At 45.6% G+C, this 21,985-nt stretch overlaps 1 protein-coding gene across 2 annotated transcripts; it reads right to left on the reverse strand.

Moving 5' to 3' along the window:
- Window positions 1-190: 190 nt before the first annotated feature.
- LOC105890477 (vascular endothelial zinc finger 1-like) lies at window positions 191-21,879 on the reverse strand. 2 transcript variants are annotated; one of them, XM_031572272.2, is made up of 6 exons: window positions 21,752-21,879; window positions 10,322-11,121; window positions 5,275-5,344; window positions 4,048-4,216; window positions 2,069-2,104; window positions 191-1,512 (listed from the first exon to the last, which is right to left on the reverse strand). In XM_031572272.2, exons 1-6 carry the CDS (start codon window positions 21,782-21,784, stop codon window positions 1,148-1,150), a joined length of 1,473 nt encoding a protein of 490 aa, XP_031428132.1. In that variant the 5' UTR covers window positions 21,785-21,879; the 3' UTR covers window positions 191-1,147. The 2 variants fall into 2 exon arrangements, with proteins under 2 accessions (XP_031428132.1, XP_012671955.1); XM_012816501.3 differs by lacking the exon at window positions 2,069-2,104 and having other exon boundaries at window positions 21,752-21,878.
- Between the last annotated feature and the right edge of the window lie 106 nt (window positions 21,880-21,985).

Genomic DNA, 21,985 nt, shown 5'->3' on the forward strand with positions numbered 1-21,985 from the left:
GTTTTTTTTTTCTTCATTTTATGTATTTTTTTAACAACATGGGATATGCTTTCAGTGCAAAACTCACTCCTCCCTCTGGTACTGTAAAACAGAATAGTCAATGACAAGGTTCACAAAGCACACTCCAGCTCTGTTCAAGAGAAAGTCAAAGAAAGCGTCCATTCCTAGTGTCTATCCAAACACTGGGGGGGGGGGGGGGGGGGGGGGGGAACAAACAAACAAAACAAAATAAAATAAAAACAGACAGTGAATGCCTGTTTGGAGTGAGAACGCATTGGCCTGCATAACCAACGGCACATTATACTCTACAGTCAGACGGTAGCAAACTCTGGAAAAGATCTGGCCCCTGTCGAATCCACGCCAGACTTGATCCCGAGTTGGCTTCCATCAAGGTAACCGCTGTACCTCAACCGATTAAAGGCATACCCCCTCACCTGGAGGGTAACCCAAGCATAAACACAACTAAATATACAACCCTTCCCTCACAGTGGAAGCCTTTGTCCCTTTTGAACTCATTTCCTTAAAACGTTAAATACTGATTAGCAGGCTAGTGGCTTTTGAGACACAGCCCAGATGATGTGGAAGAAAACGTATTAACAAACAAACAAACAAACAAACAAACAAACAAACAAAAACAAAATAACCAGTGAAAAAAAATCAGCACTTATTGCATTTGTCCTTGTGAAAATTCTCCAAATGGCAAAGGTCACCGTGTTGAGTAAAGTCTGAGAGGACTGTTCCAACCCTTCCGATCCTTGTCCGACTGTGGCTTAGTGCGTCATCAACTCAAAATGTTCACATTAATGCTGTGCACTCAACGCCAGGTCAGAGCTCCTTCAGAGGGAATAAAAAAAAAACCTAAACTCTAGCTAATGTTTCAGTTCCAACAACCACGGAAAAAAAAAAACTAAAAAGAAAATAAAAACGTTATTGTTTATTGTTTGATGCAAGGTTGCTAAAGGAGGCAGCAGCTGGGACAGGGTTCATTCATTCTAGCTGCTCCTTCAGACCTTTAGAGTAAACAACTTCTCTCAGTGGTGGTGGGCGTGGGGAGTAAAGGAGGAGGAGGAGGAGGAGGACAGGGAGGATGAGGAAGATGGTGAGATGGTGAGGAAGGATGACGGGGGTGGGGGCTGGGTACTCGTCTCTACCAGGGCGGGGAGGAAGGGAGGACTTGAGAGAGGAAAGACATGCTCTCCATGGGCCGCATGGCGATGTTGAGCGGCCCGGCGATGTTCATGGACATGGGCGATGTGAGGGCCATGGGGTGGGCGAGGCTCATGGACGCCGTGGTGGGGATGTGGACAGAGGAGATGTTCACCGGGCCGGTGATGGTGACCGGGTGCTGCAGGCCCATTCCCGAGGTGATGTTGCCCAGGCTCATCTGCGTGGCGATGGTGACGGCGTTGGAGGAGGAGCTGGAGCTGCTGTTGGTGCTGCCGCCGCGGCTCATGCTGGGGCCAGAGGAGGTGACGTGCGTGATGGAGGACGAGTTGCACACATCGTTGCTATCTGGAAGAGAGAGAACAAGAAAAAGAAAAGAAAAAAAAAAAGAAGAGAAGAAAGACAGGAGCATGGTGTGTTTAGGTTTGGTGCGTGTGAACGTATAGCCCAACCCCATCCCCAGCTACACATCTACTAGACCTTCTACAGGGACAGCGGGCAGGTGTCTCCTGTGCAAGCAGGTGTGAATGTAGGAGCTAAACCGCAGGGACTGGCTGACCACAGCAGACGACGTTTCAATGGAGAAACTCCACCCTCGGTGCTGAAGCATTACAGCTGTACAGTGTATGATTTTATTGCCTGTATGTGTGCGTTTGTGTGTGTGTGTGTGTGGCTGTTTGCGTGTGTGTTTTCCATTGGTTTGTGTGTGTGTTTTGCATTTGTGTTTGTGTGTGTGTGTTTTGCATTTGTGTTTGTGTGTGTGTGTTTTGCATTTGTGTGTCAAACACACACACAAATGCAAAACACACACACACAAACACAAAACATTTGTGTGTTTTGCATTTGTGTTTCACGGTTTCTCATTTAGTTCATCATTATTCCCCACACTGGGCTACGGTTTTACCTTTTCGTGCTTGTGAGGAGTTCCACTGCCAGTACCCTATTCAGAAATACAGACAAGAGTGTTATGAGGGCCTGACGGCCATGACCCACGCCCCGGACACCCCTCAGCTCACAGCCTGAGGCTCCCCCGCGCCCCGCGCCCCCCGCCCCCGATCACACACACACACACACACACACCCCTCAGCTCACAGCCTGAAGGGCTCAATATACTTCTACAACTCCGTGGTCACGCAGTTGCCTCGACGGACTCGTTTTAATATATGGTTCTCTGACGGTTGTGGGTGTTGCAAAGCAATAAAAAAAAAAAAAGATGGCGGCAAACCAAACTCCATAGATGGTCGTATTTGTGCTTAAAAGTTGTGAAATACTGAAAGTTGAAAAATACGTCTGAGGGGATTTGCGAGGTGTCTGAGCCAGCCATCTAATGCTGGCATACTACTACCCACAAGCTAAACAGCGATGTATTGAAGGATTGACGGAGACGGATAGTTAAAAAAAATTGGGAGGTGCACGTCAAGCCACGGAGAAGTGCTCGGAGAGGTCTCTCCGTGTCTCCGTAAACGGACGACCATAAATTGTGCTTGAGGCTCCTTTGCGCCCCCCGCCCCCAATCACACACACACACACACACACCCCCCGCAGGCGTTAGTGCTAGGGGTGGGGTATCTAGGTCACCTGTGCTGGGGTGGACGGGTAGGTATGTAGTGTTGGGGAAACCTAGAGCTGAGGAGGACTGGTAGTTTGTGTCAGAGAGAACGAGTTGAAATGATGCAGCTCAACAAAAGCTAAACTGTTCAAAAGGGTTAAATCAACAGCGATCAATCCGGCTCCTGGGGATGTGAAATACTGCAGGTTTTCAGTAGTTCTTTGCTTTAGATAGTCTTAATGAATCAGGATTAGATACTAGTGGCTAATAGCCTACATGGAGTCTTCAAACGGGAATGCACACACAACATGCAGTGCAGTAAGCAGCACTGAAACACAGGGGAGTTAGATGATTGAGCTCAGTCACGTCAGCCAAACTGAAATGAGCCTGTTCTGGTATAACAACAATTACTTCAATTGCCTATAATCATTAGGCCTATTTCTCTGCATTCTTTCACAGCGACATATATATCACTATATCTGCGATTAAGTGACGTGAACAACCTCAGCTTCACTGAGGCCGATTACTAACCTGTCCTGCTTTCACACTGAGGGTACTTTAACTTTCTTTATAAACCAGCTGAGCTCAAAAGGCACTTGACAAAGCAGAGAGATAAATGGAGGCTTTAAGAGGCCATTCTGTACCTGTCAGGCTCCATACACCACTCAATATCAAAGCGTCGACACATAACGGCAGAGACACCCACGGGACGGTGCTGGGGAATGTAGTTAGTATTAAATGTAGTGGTTGTGTCCAAATATGCCACGCAATCAACCAAACCATCTTTGAAATTAGCAGTGAATGATGTATTCCATTCTCAACACGTCCAGAGATTAACTGATTTTTGGATTCTTGTGGGATACTACAAAAATAAATAAATGCTTTACAAAATATTATTAAAAACAAAAGTACAGCACATACACGAGCACACTTCTTTCCCCCTCACAGACAGAGGATTTGTTCTAGGCCGTCTATAAAGAATGAAAGGACAGAGACTCTCATTCCCAGACTATGACTAATGACCCAGTCAGATTGTATCGCTCAGGAGAGTCTCAGTGGGCATGTTCCCCTGCGTGTGATTCATCAGCAAGGTGAATTCCATTAGCCCTATAAGTCATCCTAAAGATGCAGCATTTAATTACCACACCGCCCCCCCCCCCTTTCCAGAGTCCCCAAAACCCATTTTACAGGTCAGTAAAATGAACAAAAACATAACTGGAACATGTAGAACGAGAAGACTGCCATTTGAGGCGTGGTGAAATGTAAAAGAGAAACCGTAACTCAAACGAGTCGAACCCAACGGCTGCTGTGCCACGCGGGGCTGGGTGTCTTACCTTTGTTGCAGTTGTTGTTGTTGAAGTTGGTTTGGCCGTGCGTCTTCAGGTGGCTGGTGATGTAGGCGGCGCTCAGCATCTTGCCGCAGATGTTGCAGGTGACCTTGCCCTCGTGCCGGATCATGTGCGAGCGCAGGCGGTCTTTGGTGGCGAAGGCAGAGGTGCAGGCCTGCCGGGGAGACCGAGAGTGAGCCAGCGTAAATAGGGTCAGGCAAAGGTCAACCTCCCTCTCTGGTTTCTCAACCACACACACACACTGGCCAAAGTCCAACTGCACAGAGTGTTCCAGTGACTAGGGACGCACCGGTACCGGTATCGTGTATCGGGTCGATACTGTGCTCATATACTCGTACTAATAAAATGTCTTCGATGTCACATGCCGATACCACTTCATGGCAACACTACATGAAACTCAAGGCTGCGGTCAGAAGGTGTTCTGGCATTTTTTGCTGCCATATCAGACCACTGGAAGAGGAGAAATGTATAGAACACCGGCATAGGCAAATGATTAAGTATTGTGTCGGTACTTGGCATCAGCAAGTACACAAATGACTGTCTGAAAAAAAGTGGTATCGGGGCATCCTATCCAGCGACATGAAGATCATTAGTGTGAAAGGAGGCCCTATTCCCGTAAGGGCATAATGGTCCATTGCGAAGCTAACCGCACGCAGAGATGTGAGGGATACCAGGGTCACGACTCTGTGCTTGCTGTAAGGGTAATGAGGAAACCCAGTTACTTTCTCAATAAGGAAGTAGCTGTGTGTTGCAACAGCAGCAACTCTCTCAGTATAACTGTGCTTCCCAACGCTAGCTGCTAGCAGTCTGAGAGGGATGCTGGGGGTCATGACTGCAGGTGTTCTCATTACCTTTAGTGCGACAGCAGTCACGCTCTCCATCAGGGGATAACAGCGCAGTACCAAGTTAACCGCCAGCAGTCTGAGCAATTTCTCTTTTACACACACACACACACACACACACACACACACACACACACACACACACACAGTCTAGCTAATGGTATCTCTTCAAACGCATGCATCACTGCTACCCTCAACCCTATGCACAAAACTAACCAGAGCAACGAGAACAGTGACACTACAGGCACAAACAGGCCATCAAAAACAGCATGTAGGATTTACTGTGAGGCTAAGGAAAGCTGGCCCATAATGAGCATCCTATTCCAATCACTGTAAACCGCATGGTTAGGCAATGGCTGCATCTTCTTACCGTAACTTGGCATTTGAATGGTCGCTCTGAGGAATGGACATGCTTGACATGGCAGCTGAGATGGTCAGGCCTGCAAAATAAAAAAAGGTGGGAACATGTTAGAGTGGGATACACAAGAAATGATAACGGCTCTGTTAAAGTGTCTTGAGACAAGGTCAGTTTTTTCATGGCACTATATAAAAGAAGAAAATTTAATTTGATAAAAGCGAAAATGTTTTAACTGGAGGGAAAGTTTCCTGTTAAAGGGATAGAGTTGATGCATGAATCATGACAAGTAGGGATTGATTGCTATGACAAATCGAGTAAACACAATAAGAATTAGCCACCACATCCATGACACAGTTTACCTGTGCCTTACTCAGGAATATCAGATCTCTGAAGGCCTCAACTGCCCAACCATCACACAATATACCACTAAAGTGAGCAATTATGATTCACATCACACTGAAGTCCGTTTTTTTGGGGGTGGAATTTCAACAACAGGTCCTTGTATCACATCACAGCCTAACTGCCAGTTCCCCTGGCCTGCTAAAGTTCCTCTTCGCTCTTGAAAAACCCCAACACTGCCAGCTGGTCCAAGGAGCTGCGGTTTCACACTGGCAGTAGTGCAGCCTGTGAGGAGCACAGTCAACTGTATTTGAATTGTTATCTGTTCAGGCGTGCTGTGAACCAGAATGGCTGCTCCTCTCCCCTCCCCTCTCTTGTTATTAACCGAAGAGGACAGCGGCTTCCAGACACACATACACACAGCCGGCAGTCACGGCTCGCTGCCACTGACCCCTGTGTTATGCTACTCTACTGCCAGACACTGCTTTACACTGCGTTCAAACTACACCACGTCCTAAACATATAAAATCAAAAACTTTACTGCAAGACACCACTTTTCAGTCGGTCATCATTATTCTAACTACACCACCACAACAAAAATAAAGACTCTTTTTACTCTACTGCCAGACACTACTTTTCACTGGGTTTTCATTCAAACTCCACCACAAGAGGAAAAAAATTGATTTGCATTTCCTGAAGGAAACACTAGTGCTTGCAAAGCAAAAAATGAAAATACAATAAATAAATGTATACAAATATAAAAAGGAAAGAGATTTGTAATGCATGAGCAGAGAATGAGAGAGGAAGGTGGAGAAAAGCAAAGATGTGTGAGGGCATTTGGATGGGTAAGATCATAAAGAAAGACAGACAGACAGAATGAGAGTTAAAGAAATTGAATAGATGGGGGAAGTTTGAATTTAAGATAGATAAACAGAGAGAATGAGTGAATAGACAGATAGATATCAATCTATCTATTCACTCATTCTCTCTGTTTATAGATAGATGAGGAGAGAACGATAGGGAGAGAGCAAGCTGCAGACTGCAGCAGTGGCAGCTGACATGACAGTTAAAGAATGTCACCAAGATACCACAATTCACTTAAATGGGAAATTGTTACTCGTTTATCTTAAATATTTAAGAAAGTGTAGAAAAAAAGTTTGAACGAAGTTTCTGCATTAATCCATTCGTATAGCACTATAACAAAACCAACCAAACGTCTAGGACTTGGGCCTTTGGTCTGTCCTACGTCACGTATGAAGAGTTATCTATCAGTTTTTGAGAGCTGGGGAAATCAAGTGACTTCTTATTGGTCGTCGTGTATGTCTGTCCCCTAGGGAGAGGACTGCTGGGAATCGGTGTTGGCAGTGTCACGTTTCACGAGCCGAAATCCTCCTTTTAAACTCGCCTCTATCTACTTCCAGTGCTCACTCGGAAATTAATCTGCAGATTATTAGTCACGCAGTGCCTTGGGTGGTAACAGGATGGAGGAAGAGAGAGAGAGAGAGAGAGAGAGAGAGAGAGAGAGAGAGAGAGAGAGATTGACGCACTCACTGCTATTCCCGCTACCTCTTACTGGAAAGAAGTTAGCACTTGAGCAGTCACCACTTAAAAACGGGAGCACAAACACACACACGGTTACACTGCCGCTGCTGGGTGAGTAAGAGGAAATCCCGGTCCACTGGATCAGTGGGTCCTTTCACTCACTCTTCCCCTAGGAGGAGGAAGCAGTGGTGGGCTCAGGGGAACCACAGCATGACGTTGAAAAAGAAAAAAAAGAGAGAGAGAAGACAATCAAAGCAGTCTGCGCCCCCCTCCCCTTCCTCTCTCTAGCTCGCTCACAGAAGGAAACTATCTAGGAAGCCAGAAGATTTCAGTGCTCCGTAGGCAACAAAAGCAGTGAGTCAGAAAGTATTGAGCACAGCTATAAATCAGAGCGCTGCAGCAGCCAATGGTAGCCGGACGATGTTAACATCATACGGACGAGCAGATGGTCTCACAGTCTCCATCTCGGCACATATTTTAACATGCTTGCAAACGGTAAACGTCACCACATTCTTTATGATCACGGCTAGATACTCAGTGGTCAGACGGGCTAATCCCCAACATGATTGTGTAGCATGTTAAAATGCAACAACAGTCCAACCACTGAACTCATATAAAGGCAATAGGTTATGACAGCATTCTGTCAGATGTTTTCCGTACAACTGCATCATAACTTGCCTCAGAAACGGACATCAACCTTGCAAGGCAACTGGTAAAAACGGATTAATTAGGCTGCGCATAAACGTCTGTCAAATTTCTGTCATATATCAAACAAAGCAAGTGTTTATTGCATTGGACAAAACTGCAGCTTACCAAACTAGTTAAATCCACACACATACACTTACAGGCTGCTAACGTAATGTCCATTCAGTATGTGATTGCTTGCACGATCATATAGTGTTATTATTCGGTGTTAATTTTTGGTGTCTTTTCAACTCCCACGGTTTAAGACATCGAAGTCTCTACTAATACTTTGTAGTGTGCTTGCATGCAGCTCATTGATATGTCTGTTTTTGATTGCCGTTTCTAATGGCTTCATTTCCCATTGAAAATGAATGAGGCTTCATGAATGAAGTTATTTGACTCTAGTGCCGCATGTAAGTATCTAGTTTGCTGAGCAGCCAGTTGCGTTAAATGTGAGACAAGAGTTGGATTGAATTCGCGGACCGAAATGGCTTAATTGCTGCTGTAATTGTAAAATGAAGATAATATCACATCTGTGAATTAATTAAAGCCTATATTTCAGCTGAGGTTTTGCTTGTGTCCATTCAACAAACATAACCAGGTTGGATGAATGTCAACAGCTAACTTGTTAGCAGCTTAGCATTCTATTCTATTTTGGCAAGACTGCAAGCTAATGTACGGTATTTTCAGCTAACCTGGAAAGCTGACAGTAAAGACGACGGGGTCTGACGCATTATAGTTTCTAACATTACAGTGTGTTAAGTTATGTTGTGGTGATTCAAGATGACAAGGGAAATCGAAAAGTGAATTGGCTCTAGCAAGCAAACAAGCTACTAGCCAATTAAGTTACTGCTAGCCACTAACATACGTTTCTGTGTTAGTATCTGCTCATATTAGCCTTTAGGACACTAGAGTGCATTTCAGTTAATAAAATCACAAACATTTGGCGTTGTCTTTTTGGTTAGTTGTAAGTAAACAACCCATTCAAGTAGTTAGCCAGCTAATGTCGACAAGTCATAACCAGATAGCTAACTTTAGATTAATTTGATGACCCACCCATTAGCAAATAAAGCTATTCATGATAACAGTATGGTCAATTGGTGGTCATCGCGAGGCGAGAAGATGCATTTAAACGGCCAATGTGACTCCTGTACACAAAAGCACTCATTTGGGTTGTTTTCACCGACCACGGAGATACGAGAAGACTGTACGTAGACTCTTCTGCTGCTAATGTCCTGCTCATATACCAAGAATTGCCCTGGTTCTAACTTCTCGTCAGAAATTGAGTGTGAGGATAGCAAGTAATAATGATGCCCTTTTGAACATCGATTAGATTCAATTTAGGATTGTGTTTATGCCTAGTAAGTGTGATTTGTTAACTCAAATGTTGCTGCGGTTAGTTTTTATAGTGGCAGCTGCTATGCTGTTGATAAGCTCACAGATGGGTTAGGCTAGGTTAGGTAGATAGGTAGATATCTTCTCAGCTCTCCTCAACTAATGTGATTGGTACACAGGTTTTTATTCTTTCCAGGGTTCCAGTGCACACATGTTTTGAGTTCACTCTGGACAATTTTAGCAAGGTCAACTTCGTGTAGGCCAAATAATAGTTTTAGCTGTGTCAACTATGGAATGTTATGCTAGATCATGTGTTTATATGTACTTCCCATGAGCCTTTGTTTCCCTTTCCCAATGTTTTTCTGAGTGAAAACAAGATGAACTCAGACATGGATTGCGTTTGACAGTCACGTAATCAGGATGCTGTTTAGACAGCATTTAAAACAAATTATTAATCTAATCAGCGGTAGACCATGATACTATGTTTGGAAACCACTCATAGACATGTATTGTTTGATGTGGCGCTAGCAAACACCAAGAGAAGAGAGCAATATTTCTACCTTCACTTGCTTACAAACAGATGGAAGATATTTGACAGAAATGACACAGACGGTAAATAATGATCAGAATTACAGCAACTAAAGATGACGCATCTGTTGAAAGCCATGGAGTGTAAATGAGCATAAAGGCTGAATTACTACCTCTGCGTCGAGGGAATCGGTCGTAATCTGCTTTTAGTTTCGCTTGTATGCTCAACTCTCTAGAAGAGAGGTGATTGATACGTTTGTGGTCTAAGGTAGAAGCAGAGGAGTTCTACAGCTGTTGTTGTATAACAACAGGGGATGACTGCACGTATGCCAATGTTGTCCATTTTCTCAGACAGTGCTGACTTGTGGCATTTCTGTTCAGATAATTGAAAATTGCAAAAGTTACTTAGTTTTCAAATCACCGCTCGTAGTTCAGAGCTCTTACACATCCTCACCCACGGTGCGTCATGATTGACTAGAAAATAACTAAATTAATGAGTGAATGAATATTGCTATATAAATATATTATCACTAAGCCAATGTGATCTAGCACCTGTAAGGGAGTGATGAAAGCCATGAGTTTACGTAGTAGCAAATGTAAGATCGAAAAGGTTGAAGGTCATTCGACTCACCTGGAGAAACCCTTCCCACACACAGAGCAGACGTAAGGCTTGTGCACGCCGCCGTCGTGTGAGCGCACGTGGTAGGTCATGCGGTCCTTGCGCTTGAAGCGCTGGTGGCAGATGGGGCACTCGAAGGGCTTCTCGTCCGAATGCGACAGCTTGTGGCGGTTGAGGTGGTAGACGTCACGGAAGGCCTTGCCACACATATCGCAGCCGTGGTTCTTCTTCACCGGCTTGGGAGGCTTCTTGGGCTGCTGCTGCTGCTGCTGCTGATGATGTTGATGATGCTGCTGTTGTTGATGCTGTTGCTGTGGCATCGCGCCCATGGAGACCGACGACATCACGCTGGATCCCGTGGAGGCGGAGGTGGTCGCCGTGGTGAGGATGCCCGCGATGGTGGAGATGTAGGAGGGGTTGCCGCCGGAGTTCTCCCGTGGCATCGAGGAGATGAGCGGCACCATGGTGGGCGCCGACTGCGTAGCTTTCTTGGGCCGCGACACCATCTTGATGCCAGTGTGGCAGGACTCGTGCCGCCGCAGGTGGTAGCTGTCGCGGAAGGCCTTGTTGCAGTAACTGCACACGAACGGCGTCTTGGTCTTGTGCTCTTTCTTCACGACGGCCATAGGACCCCCCCCTCCTCCACTGCCCCCACCCCCTCCACCACCCTGACTGTTGGCCTGGCTGACTGGGGGCTTCTGGTCCAGAGGGATGGGCATCACAGGCTTCTGGTCCTGGGGCTCGGAGTTGAGCAGCGGCAACAGGCTGTTCTGGGCCACCTGGTGTTGGTGGTGAAGGGCTTCATTGGCCTGCTGTGGGGACAAGAGGAGACAGACAGACATTTCAGTTCCGCAATACAGAGCACAATATGGCGGCGAACATACTGAGAGGAGACAGATGCACCTGAAGTAGTGTCGTTTGCTGTGGTTTGGCCATATAATAGGATATGTTGTTAACGACCTGTGATGTGATGCTTTGAGATGAATTTGAATCGACTTCAAACAAAAAAAACTCTCTTTGATGCCACTTCAGTCTATGCCAGGACCATTCAAGGTATTCTGACCAACTGCTTTGATTCAAACAGGGCGAAATAGCCCGAAATAACGAAACCAATGCAAGACAATGCCACTAAAAACGACTTTTACACCACTTTACAACTTTACTTTTCAACGAGGTCGAGCCATTTCCAGGAGTTCCATTGCAATTGTGTTGCTGCTGCCAGTTGGTTGGTTTCAGTTTGATCACTGGCTTAGCAGCAGCATTAGCTTCCCCCCTCTGGAAAGCGAGGAGCCTGGTCACCTTGGCTGGAGCCAGGGGGAAAGTGCTTACTAATGGCCAACGTGTCCAGGGATATGGAAAGAGCGGGTGCCTTCGCATTCCCAGAACTCCGGTACAGAGAAAGCAGGTTCTCTGAGGTGCTACTTAAGCCACTCACTGACATGATTTTCAGGTCAATCGTTTATGCAACACAGCTCTTTTTGGGAGCTTGGCCTACATCTTTACAGCGCGCACGCACAGTCAATGTGTCTGTATTTAGAACCTTTTCTTTCTGTGATAGTTTGATGGGGAGAGGAATAGCCTTGAACTTGAGTCATTTGCATGTTACTGCTTACTTAATGCTTACTTCATGCCGCCGCCCCCACCCCCCCAAACAAACACACACTCTCACACACACACCAAATGTTGGCTCTGGGAGTGGGTAACACTGAACCGCATGTTCAACTGTGTTGGGCGATTGGGAGCACTGATAAGAGAGTGTGTGTGTGTGTGTGTGTGTGTGTGTGTGGCTGCGCGCCTAGGGCCAGAGATCTTTTACGGCTGCCGCCCGTGTCCCAGCTACTCCAGACCGGCTCACTCTACAATCTTAGTGACACATCAAAAAACTGAGCGAGAGAGAGAAAGGGGGAGAGTTTGTGTCCTAGAGAACAAGACAGCAAATGAGAGCGAGACAGACAGCTTGTGTGCTAGAGAACGAGAGAGCAAATTAGAGAGAGACAGACAGCTTGTGTGCTAGAGAACGAGAGAGCAAATTAGAGAGAGAGAGAGAGAGAGAGAGAGAGCGGGCAAATTAGAGAGAGAGAGAGAGAGAGAGAGAGAGTGTGTTCGCGAGCACTACACCAAAGCCAGTGTGTCCGAGGCTCGTCAGAAATAGCCAGTGAGTCATTTGGAGTGCATGTGTGGCGTGTCGTGTCTCCGCTCTCTCGCTGGCTCGGCAGCGCTGGGAGTCGGGGCTGAAAGAACACCAGCGGGACTCAGTCACCACTTCCGCCTCCCCGCCACACGATGACTAACGGCAGGCAGGAGCCTTTCACATCAGGAAAGTTACCAAGCCAAGGAGACGAGACGAGGCGAGACAGAGAGAGACTGAGGAGTGTTGAGTTTCTGCCACCACAGAAAGTCACTTAAAGTTATGTGGGACTCACATCATGAGACCAGTCTCAGAAGTGTTATAACATGGAATAGCCTATTACCTAAACACTTGGCCCCAATCGAAACATCAGGGCAGAACGTCTATGCTTGCCAGTGAATTGTATTAGTTAGTGGTAATATATATATAGGCCTGTAGCGCGGCCCCAGTAGGAGGCCTCCAACAGTAAGGTGTTCCACGGGCACACAAATAGACTTGGCCATTACCAAATGCCGAAAACCAGTCCGGTGCCGCCCGGGCCTCTAAATCTGTCGTGTGTAAACCTAGCCGCTGAGCCGTCGTCATGTGACTGCAAAAGTAGCCGACTCATGCGAAGCAGGGGAGGAATCCGAGGGCTGCCTTCAGCAGCATGGGGCCCTAGGCCAGCAAAAATAGAGATGGTCTACCTGACTGAGCCGAGCCCTAGAAACAAGGGTTTAGGCCCAAGACCAGCCAAAACAGAGAAGGTCTACCTGGCTCTGATCTGAACCCGGACATTAGTGTTTTAAGACCAAGACCAACTTAAAACACAGATGGCTTTGCAACTGAACCAAATAATGGAAACCGTGATTTAGGCCAAAGATCAGTGACACAAGTGGTGAACTTGTCATGGAACCAACCCCTGAAAACAGTCACCAAGGCCAACGTCATTTAACAGAGACCTACTGAGAGAACTACTCATAAAGTAAAATGATTCAGGCAACCAACCCTACAACAGCAATGAATGTCACAGAACCAGATCATTGTAATGTGTGACTCAACACCTGCTAAAACAGAAAAGAAGAAAAAATCAAAACCCTAGTAAGTGGCGACAGCGATGGAGGCTGCCTCTTGAGGCCGCCTCCTGAGCCCAGGGAAGCCCAGTAGGGGCCGAGGATGAAGGACATCGACTCGATTATTACTGGGACACAGAAGGGTAGAAGGCCCGTCAGGGGTGTACAATGTAGGCCTACCTCAGCACACAGGTCAGACCACATCAGAAAGGGCACAAACAAACAAACAAACAAAAAAAAAACTCCCAGACACCCACCCACTCGTCATTGTCTCGCAAGGATCCAGACCACCTGCGCCTGAAAGTCAGGCTTAAAAACACAAATAAAGAGTTTTTTTGCACTAAGTTGACTGGATACGTGGGGAGAAAAACACATCCAATCAAGCTGGTGATGAGATAAACACAGCGCATGTCTCCACACCGTGCTCTGAAGGGGCCTCCTACTGAGACACTGCTCTGCTCTGACGTCAACACAGACAAGCCACCTCCACCGTCTGGCATTAAAAAATAAAATCATGCACACACACAGCTCTGAAAACCCTCTTTCCCCCCTGATCGCTGGACAGACTACACAGTGACCTAGATTAGGTGCGGAGGCTCTCGGAGGGAATTCAAGCACAAGTTTGTGTTTTTAGGAAAAGGATGCCAAGCCGCCACTGAAAAAACAACAACGACGACAAAAAAACATTTATCCGTCTAAGTAGCCCTCGCTTTCGCTGGTCCACTGCTGCAGCAGCATCACAACACTCGAACACACAGGCAAAACACTTCACGCTAAAACAAGTGTTCTTGTACGAGTGTGGGTGCAAGCAAACTTCCAAGAAGCTGTCCACAAAGCTCAAGCGTACAGTGGAGCTGGGCTTCAGTTGTTCTGCCCTGGTCTATGACAATATGCCAATATGGCAGCACAATAGCACATCTGGGCCGGCCTTGGCCCTGAAGTGCACAATAAAGGCAAGCAAACACGCCAGCTCAGAGTGCCTATTGTGGTTCAATGGAGCATCCTAAATATGCGAGGGGCCCCCCATACAGAGCAGAGACATGGGGAACACTTACCTCTGGATTACAAGCACCAAAGGAACAACTAAAAAAAAAAAAACTCAAATCTGTTCAGCACTACCCATATGGGCCCTATAGCGGAATTTCAGTTGAAATTCAAAAAGTTCATAACTGAACTGTTATTTTAAAAGAGCATGTTCTAAATATTTGTTTCAGGTACTGGGTGGTCAGCGGAAAGACAAAGGAACGCCTACACCCTGTGTTACACTATTAAAAAGATTGCTTGTGCAAAACTGCAGAAGAAAATGTCAAGGATGTTTTAACGAGATGCAGTGATGACTGCACCATTCATGACTGACTCATCACACCAGATCCAGTCATTATCCTCTGCAAGCACATCAGTTTGTTTCTTTGGATCTGCAAGCTATTATCCATCTTAGGCCTTTAGGCCCTGGTCTTTTAGTCAACTAGTCATCTAATACTATGTTTTAAGTGGTACCCACGTTTCACTGATCTGGGGTCTGAACATGAGAGAAATAGAAGTTTGTGCCACGTCATGGTCTGAGACCGTAGAAAAGGAGGACACAACAATTAAGGGGACGACAACCCGCTCTTCCGTAATCAGTAAAGGCTGAGGTTAAATCCCTGACCCCTCTCTTTTCGGGTTCACCCGTCCGTCCCAAGAGCTGGGGGGAGGGATGGAGAGCGGAGAAGAAAAAAAAAAAAAAAGAGAGAGAGAGAAAGAAAAAAGGGAGAGAGGAGAAAAATGGATTGCGCCTTCTCCTCCTTATTTCATCTGCTCCATTGTTGCAGACACAGAGCTGGGCAGTGATGCACTCGGGGCTCCGCAGGGGGGCTTTGTGCCAAAGTCCTCACTGATTTGGCTCCTCTATTCATACACACTGGCCTGGCTTCTCCTCTCCTCTCTGCACAGAGACAGACGCTTTTGCTCTCGCTCACTCACACACACTCAGGCAGGCGCGCACACACGCACGCACTCAGGCAGGCACACACACACTCAGGCAGGCACGCACGCGCACACACACACATATATATATATACACACACACCCCTGGGAACTCCTAGGGTAGGTAGTATGCCCCTGTCTTTGTCTGCCCACCTGCACTGTCAGTCAGCCCCCCTTATGATTACAGGTATCTTCATCATCACAGAGTCCGTCTGCCTGGGTCTATCTATTGCTCTCTCTCTCTGTGAATCAGCATCCCTCAGCTCTCCATGCCTCTGTGTGTATGTGTGTGTGTGTGTGTGGGGGGGGGGGGCTGTTTCTCTCACTCTGTGTCTGTATTCATATTTGTATGTGTGCCTGTATTTGTACATCTGTATGCCTTTATGTGTGTGTGTGTGTATCTTTGTCTATCTGTCCACCCTTATACGAGTGTGTGTGTCCATGTGTGTCTGTACATGCATGTCTGTATACTTGTATGTGAGTGTGTGTACTTGTGTATCTGTATGTGTGTGTACTTGTGTATCTGTATGTGTGTGTACTTGTGTATCTGTATGTGTGTGTACTTGTGTATCTGTATGTGTGTGTGTGTGTGCACACTTGTGCATCTGTATGTGTGTTTGTGTGCACTTGTATGAAGCGGAGGCCTGCCTGCCTGTAGACTGCAGAGCTCCTGGTCCCCCAGACAGAGGCGAGGCGCGGTGACTGCAGCCTGCTGCGCCTTCACGCCGCTCTGACACTTTTGATCCAAATGCGCACTGAAGGCTGAGGTCACTGCAACGTAAATAATATCCAAACCGAGGGGGAGCTCTCAAAAGACAGCCACCTCCTTGACAATGGGGGAGCGCAGACAGGCCGCCCATGGCTGGGTTGGGCTGGACGCTGCTCCTGCCTGCCGCACTACACATGCTAATCTGTTTCTTTTCTTTTTTTACCCTGTTCTTTTTCAAATGAAGCTTCTTTTTTTTTTATACAAAAAATTTGAATTTGAAAGCAGCTTAGCAAGAACAGAGAGAAGCATATTGAGGGGAAGACAAAACACAGCAGACAAAAACACTGTACTAGGGAGTATTGTCTCGTCTCATCTCCACTCGTCTCGTCTCATCTGGCCCCGACCGTCTCAAAGACAACTTGAAAAGCTACCTGTGGGATATCTGAGGTGTTTAAAGTTTGACGCTTCCTCTGTACTCCAATGTGGTTCAGATTGACCCGAGAGGCCAAATATCCCATGTTGGACTGGGAAAAGTGCCACGCTGGACTCTGAATCGAAGCCTATCATTTTGAAAAACGCTTCTTCTTTTTACTCACTTACTCATAACGGAGCAAAACCCTTTTAACCCCCAGAAGCTTACGGCTAGATGTTCATGGTTCTGACACGCGGTTATATTTTAAATGTAATTAATGAATTATTAAAATGTAATATATGTAGACAGTATGCATGTCATTTGCATTTTCCTTTAAAATCCCTAACAAATATTCATACTGTGAAAAATGTCTTTTCTCTTAAAACGTATTTTTTTCGGCTACTTGAGGTGATTCTCTGAAGTCTTGTGTGAGCCCTTATTCACTCTATTCTTATGAACAAATAAATTGCTATCCAACATCGATGACCCTGTGTCTCTGTAGTTTCAAAGGGTATCAATAGGAGGGCTAATGGCCTTGAACCCTACATATGCAGAGGACCTGTTAACAAACCTCCCCATCCTAACACAAAGCCTTTTCCCAATGAAATGTCTTCTGGAGGAGACCACTACTACTATTTTACAGAAATATCCACTATACCTACACATGCAAATGTAAATTTTGATGCAAACTACACTCCATAACCAACCAACTAAGGTAAAATATACATGACTGGCCATAAAACACTAGGCCTACCTGTTGCACAGAGAAACGCAAGGTTTGTGCGTTGTTTATGAACATGTGGTGTACATTAGTACTACTCATCATAAGATTACTAGCAAGTATGTTGCGCTAAAAACGTTAATATACACAATGAACGATAGCCTGTACAACACGCAGTAGTATGGGGCAGGGTAAGCCTCCATATCTCGTTTACATGAATGAAAATCTCTCTCTCTCTCTCTCTCTCTCTCTCTCTCTCTCTCTCTCTCTCTCTCTCTCTCTCTCTCTCTCTCTCTCTCTCTCTCTCTCTCTCTCTCTCTCTCTCTCTCTCTCTCTCTCTCTCTCTCTCTCTCTCTCTCTCTCTCTCTCTCTCTCTCTCTCTCTCTCTCTCTCTCTCTCTCTCTCTCCATCTACTTCCAAATGACAGTGCTTCCTCCAAATAAAGTATTTCTACTGGGTGGCCTTCCTCCCACATCGTCCATCTCCTCCCTCAAAGCCACAGGTAATGAGAAAGTCTTTGGCATGTGAATAGAACAACTAACAAAGGTGTGGGTGTTTATGCAGTCCTACTGGTGATGTGACTGAAAAGTACCTAAATAAGTGAACTGTTCAGGTAGGTACTTCTCTCAAACATTAATTTTATTCATCAGTGTATTAATCGGAAGGGAAAGCCCTTAAGATTTATGGCAACACCATCAATCACATTGGTGTGATAATGTGGAGCGAAGATTGGAGTCGAGATTCCAGAAAAAAACAGATCTCCTTTTTTCTCAGCGTCGACGACGTTGCAGGCTTCAGGGGGTTGAGGTCATGTCTCGACCAACATTCTGAAACCGCAGTCTGGCAGAAAACAGAACGATGTACCAGAATCATTATGAGATTCCATTCTATGCACTGGACCTCCACAACACCAAGTGGCTCTATTTACTGAGCATTAGGCTAGGGTTAACCACATCTGGTGTGGTCCGTGCTGATGTCCCGATAGCTAGACACATCCTCTTCGGTGCTGGAAATGAAATTACGCTGGGCTATCGCATAAGTCCCTGTTCACCAGAGAACGACTCATGCGGGATAAGGTCACTTTAGCCATCCAGAAGCCCATTACCATCCTGCCCCTGCTGCCAGTATCTTCTAGATCAATGACCGACTCACCCACTGACTCGCTCTTTTTCTCTCCATCCTTCTATCCCTCTTTTCTTTTTTTTTTTTCAACCTGGCGGGAAGACCGTGAGTCATATGTGAGACTGTGTGTGTGTGTGTGTGTGTGTGTGTGTGTGTGTGTGTGTGTGTGTGTGTGTGTGTGTGTGTGTGTGTGTGTGTGTATGTAGCACCTCTGATGGGCACAGGAGCGGGGCAAACAGAGGCCGTTGTCCATGCTTCTGTCCTGGCCACAACACTAAAGGGATTACACGTACTTCCACTCACACTCTCACTCGCTCCCAGCCCCTCACAAAGCCCCTCGCTCGCACACCACTGCTCACATGAAAGGGACACCATCTCCCCCTCCAAAAAAAAACCAACAGAGCCCCATCGGCCACCGAGTCACGCCGCAATGCAGCCTCAGTGTCTCTTCTGCTGCTGAACAGCACCACGCTGGGCAGAAACACACAAGCGAAGAACGATATAGAACTGGCTGGTTTCTTTAATACAGACAGCACCTAATCAAATGATTTCAAATTGTAAAAAAAATGTGGTGTCTGTGGGGGAGTGAATGTCTTTTTAATTTCACAGGAAGGTACTTCTTGTCAGCCAGCGGTTCAGTTGAAGGGCTGGGAAGCACAACAGAGGAGATGAAACCAAAGAGGTGATGTCAGAACCGGTGGGCGACACACCAGCTGTCTCTCCGCAGGTAGGAGGACGTGGGAGAGAGGGAACGCTACAAGCAAACGGACGAAAGAAAGAAAGAAAGAAAGAAAGAACGAACAAGGCCACTTCACACATGGCCATACGTACATCTGAACACCACCCACACCTGCTAGGGCCACCCCGAGAACCGGCAGCGGCTCACAAGCTCAACAAGCTGATTGATCAGAGGCTCCGACATGTTTCTGGAACTACAAACTGCAAAGCTCCCAAGTCTAACTAGGCCCATGTGCACAGCACTAGAACATCTGCTAACTGGTTGAGCGTGTACCATGGCTGAAGCCGGGCTCAGAACTTGCACCAATTAGCTTGAAACAGCTGCACTCCTCCGTTCACTGGGGATACAGTAGCTCTACCTGTCACAATTATGGCAAAAACTTCAAAGCAAAGATGTGGGCGAAATAAGCACTGGCCTTAGGACAGGCATTCCAGGCACCTCGATAATCTGATCTGGTGTTAAAGCAGACATACAGACAGAGAGAAACAGATAAAGAATGTTATTATATATATATATATATATATATATATTAGTATATATATTAGTATGTGTGACTTAAAAAGAGATCAGAGATCAAACTGGTCCAATTTCCCCTCCAACTGACAAGCTGTTAGATCCATGAACACAGTGAAATGGCCTACACCGAAGTCTGTTCATTTCTCTTTTCCTCGGTTAATGGGATCAGCTGTTCCAGACATTCAAGCAAAACTAATATAAAAAACACTTGACATCATCAAAAGAAGTATGGGGTGGTGCTACGTGCCAAATGATTCTGACTCCGATGTTAACACAGCAAACAGACTTCACAAGCAGTTTTAGCAATACAATGATCCTAGTCATTCCCTACTACGAAGTAGTACGTCTTGTTGATGGGAAACTGAAGTTTGACTGAAAAACATGGGATTCCAGCTTGAGTCAACAATTAGTCATTCGAATTAATGCATCCAAGTTTACTAGAACTATAGCCACTCGTTAATACAGCGTCAGACAGAGCACAAGCCAATTATGATAGATATAACCAGGCAACTTTGGCATTCGCTTAAATCGTTACTGTTTGGGCAAAGTAACATTTCGGTAATGACAGACTTGAATGTCTGCGCGTGCGTTTAGCTTCAACTATCTGCGCTGCATGCAAACCAATACCCGGTGGCGTATATTTAGAAAGGCAGCTATTTACCAACATGCGTATATCCCAATGTAGTCATGTCTGATGCTATGAGCAGTCTCTGACTCATCTCTGGCAGATGGCCTTGATGGTAACGTTACAGTGAAACGTTTCGCTAAGAGGCCAAGGAAAATAACCGAGAAATTCCACGCTGTTTGAAATGAATAATGACATGACCTATGATAACGTTTTTATAAATCAATTTTATTTGTAACGACGTGGCGACAAATCTGATCTTCAAATGAGAACATTCTCTACAAAAAGAACACGGTTATCTAAACGAAAAGCCAATCATAAAAAGTATAGCCATTATAAATACCCATTTATGACATACAAAATAGCCCAGGCTCACCAGAGTTCGAAAAGACCGTGGTATGACTGAAATGAAAACTTGCTTGCCCTCAGTAACGTTAGAGATGCGACTCGCGCTGAAAACAACGATCAAGTCCTAAGATTTATAGTTTCACGGGACCAAAACACCTCACAACATAAAACAACACATTGATTCAAACTCGGTAGCAGTCTGTACATATAAATGGCTACACTATTAGCTAATTTGTAGCTCGATAGCATTAGCTAAGCACTGATGTAAGTTAAGTTATGCGCAATGTAGCCAGCTAGATAGCTCGTCAGCTAGTCCTAAGTTATAACACTCGCGATAGTCCTCGTGCATAATCGACTGAAACAGAACTGATCAAATCTTGATTTAGTCACAGATGCATCCCAATTCAATCACTGCCAGACAATGACACAATCAGCAGACCTGGGTGGTCTGAAAAACTGTCGCCAACAGAATCGTTCTTTTTACATGCATAGCTCAAATTCCTTCTCAAAACCCGCGGTCACATTGCTATTTGAATCACTAAAAGGACAGGGGGAAAGTAATGTGTTCACTTATTTGAATTTCAGACCATGCAAGCAACCGATTTCAAAAGTGCTCCCTTTACTTTGTGCGACTTCACACCGTCTTTATAAGTAAAAGTGGAAACAATAAGAGGGAATTAATTCAGTAATATCAAACAAAACTGATCAACGGTTACCACCAAAGAAAACAACAAGACTGGCTTGCGGTGGCGTTAGCGGAGGCGACGGATGATCCCTCATGTTCGAGAGCTTTGATCAAGCTTGAAATAAAACAAAGCTCGGTGTTCAAGTCGTACAAGTTAATCATTCCATGTATAGAGTTAATGAAATAGATTCTATTCTTCCAATACTAACCGTTTTCAGAAAGGAAAACTGATTTTTCCAGGCGTCATGCCCTTCCTCACAGCTGGAAGCCTAGGATTGATGTACCATTGTTTTGCCAGAATTGCTTTAGCTAGCCACTTAAAATATACTTTAACAAAAACAACATCAAAAACAAAGTGTCTTAACTACTAGTAAGTATTTGTAACACATCGCAATTTCAAACCCAAGACACAAATCTTACCTGAAATAAAAATGTGCTCCAGCTCGGTTCCATTGCAACACTTAAGAAAAAAATCTGCAGGAAACCTACAAGAAATCTACAACAAAGCAGCCAAACATGGCAGCTGCTACAACTTCCTGTAACCCTAGGACCGAACCATTTTGCGAAACACGGGGGGGAAGTAGTGTTGGTGAATAACTAATTATATGCAAACATATTTGAAAAATACGAACAGCTATGATTATTTGGTATTAC

The sequence above is a fragment of the Clupea harengus genome, chromosome 8 (genome assembly GCF_900700415.2).
Source record: "Clupea harengus chromosome 8, Ch_v2.0.2, whole genome shotgun sequence".
Lineage (NCBI taxonomy): Eukaryota > Metazoa > Chordata > Actinopteri > Clupeiformes > Clupeidae > Clupea > Clupea harengus.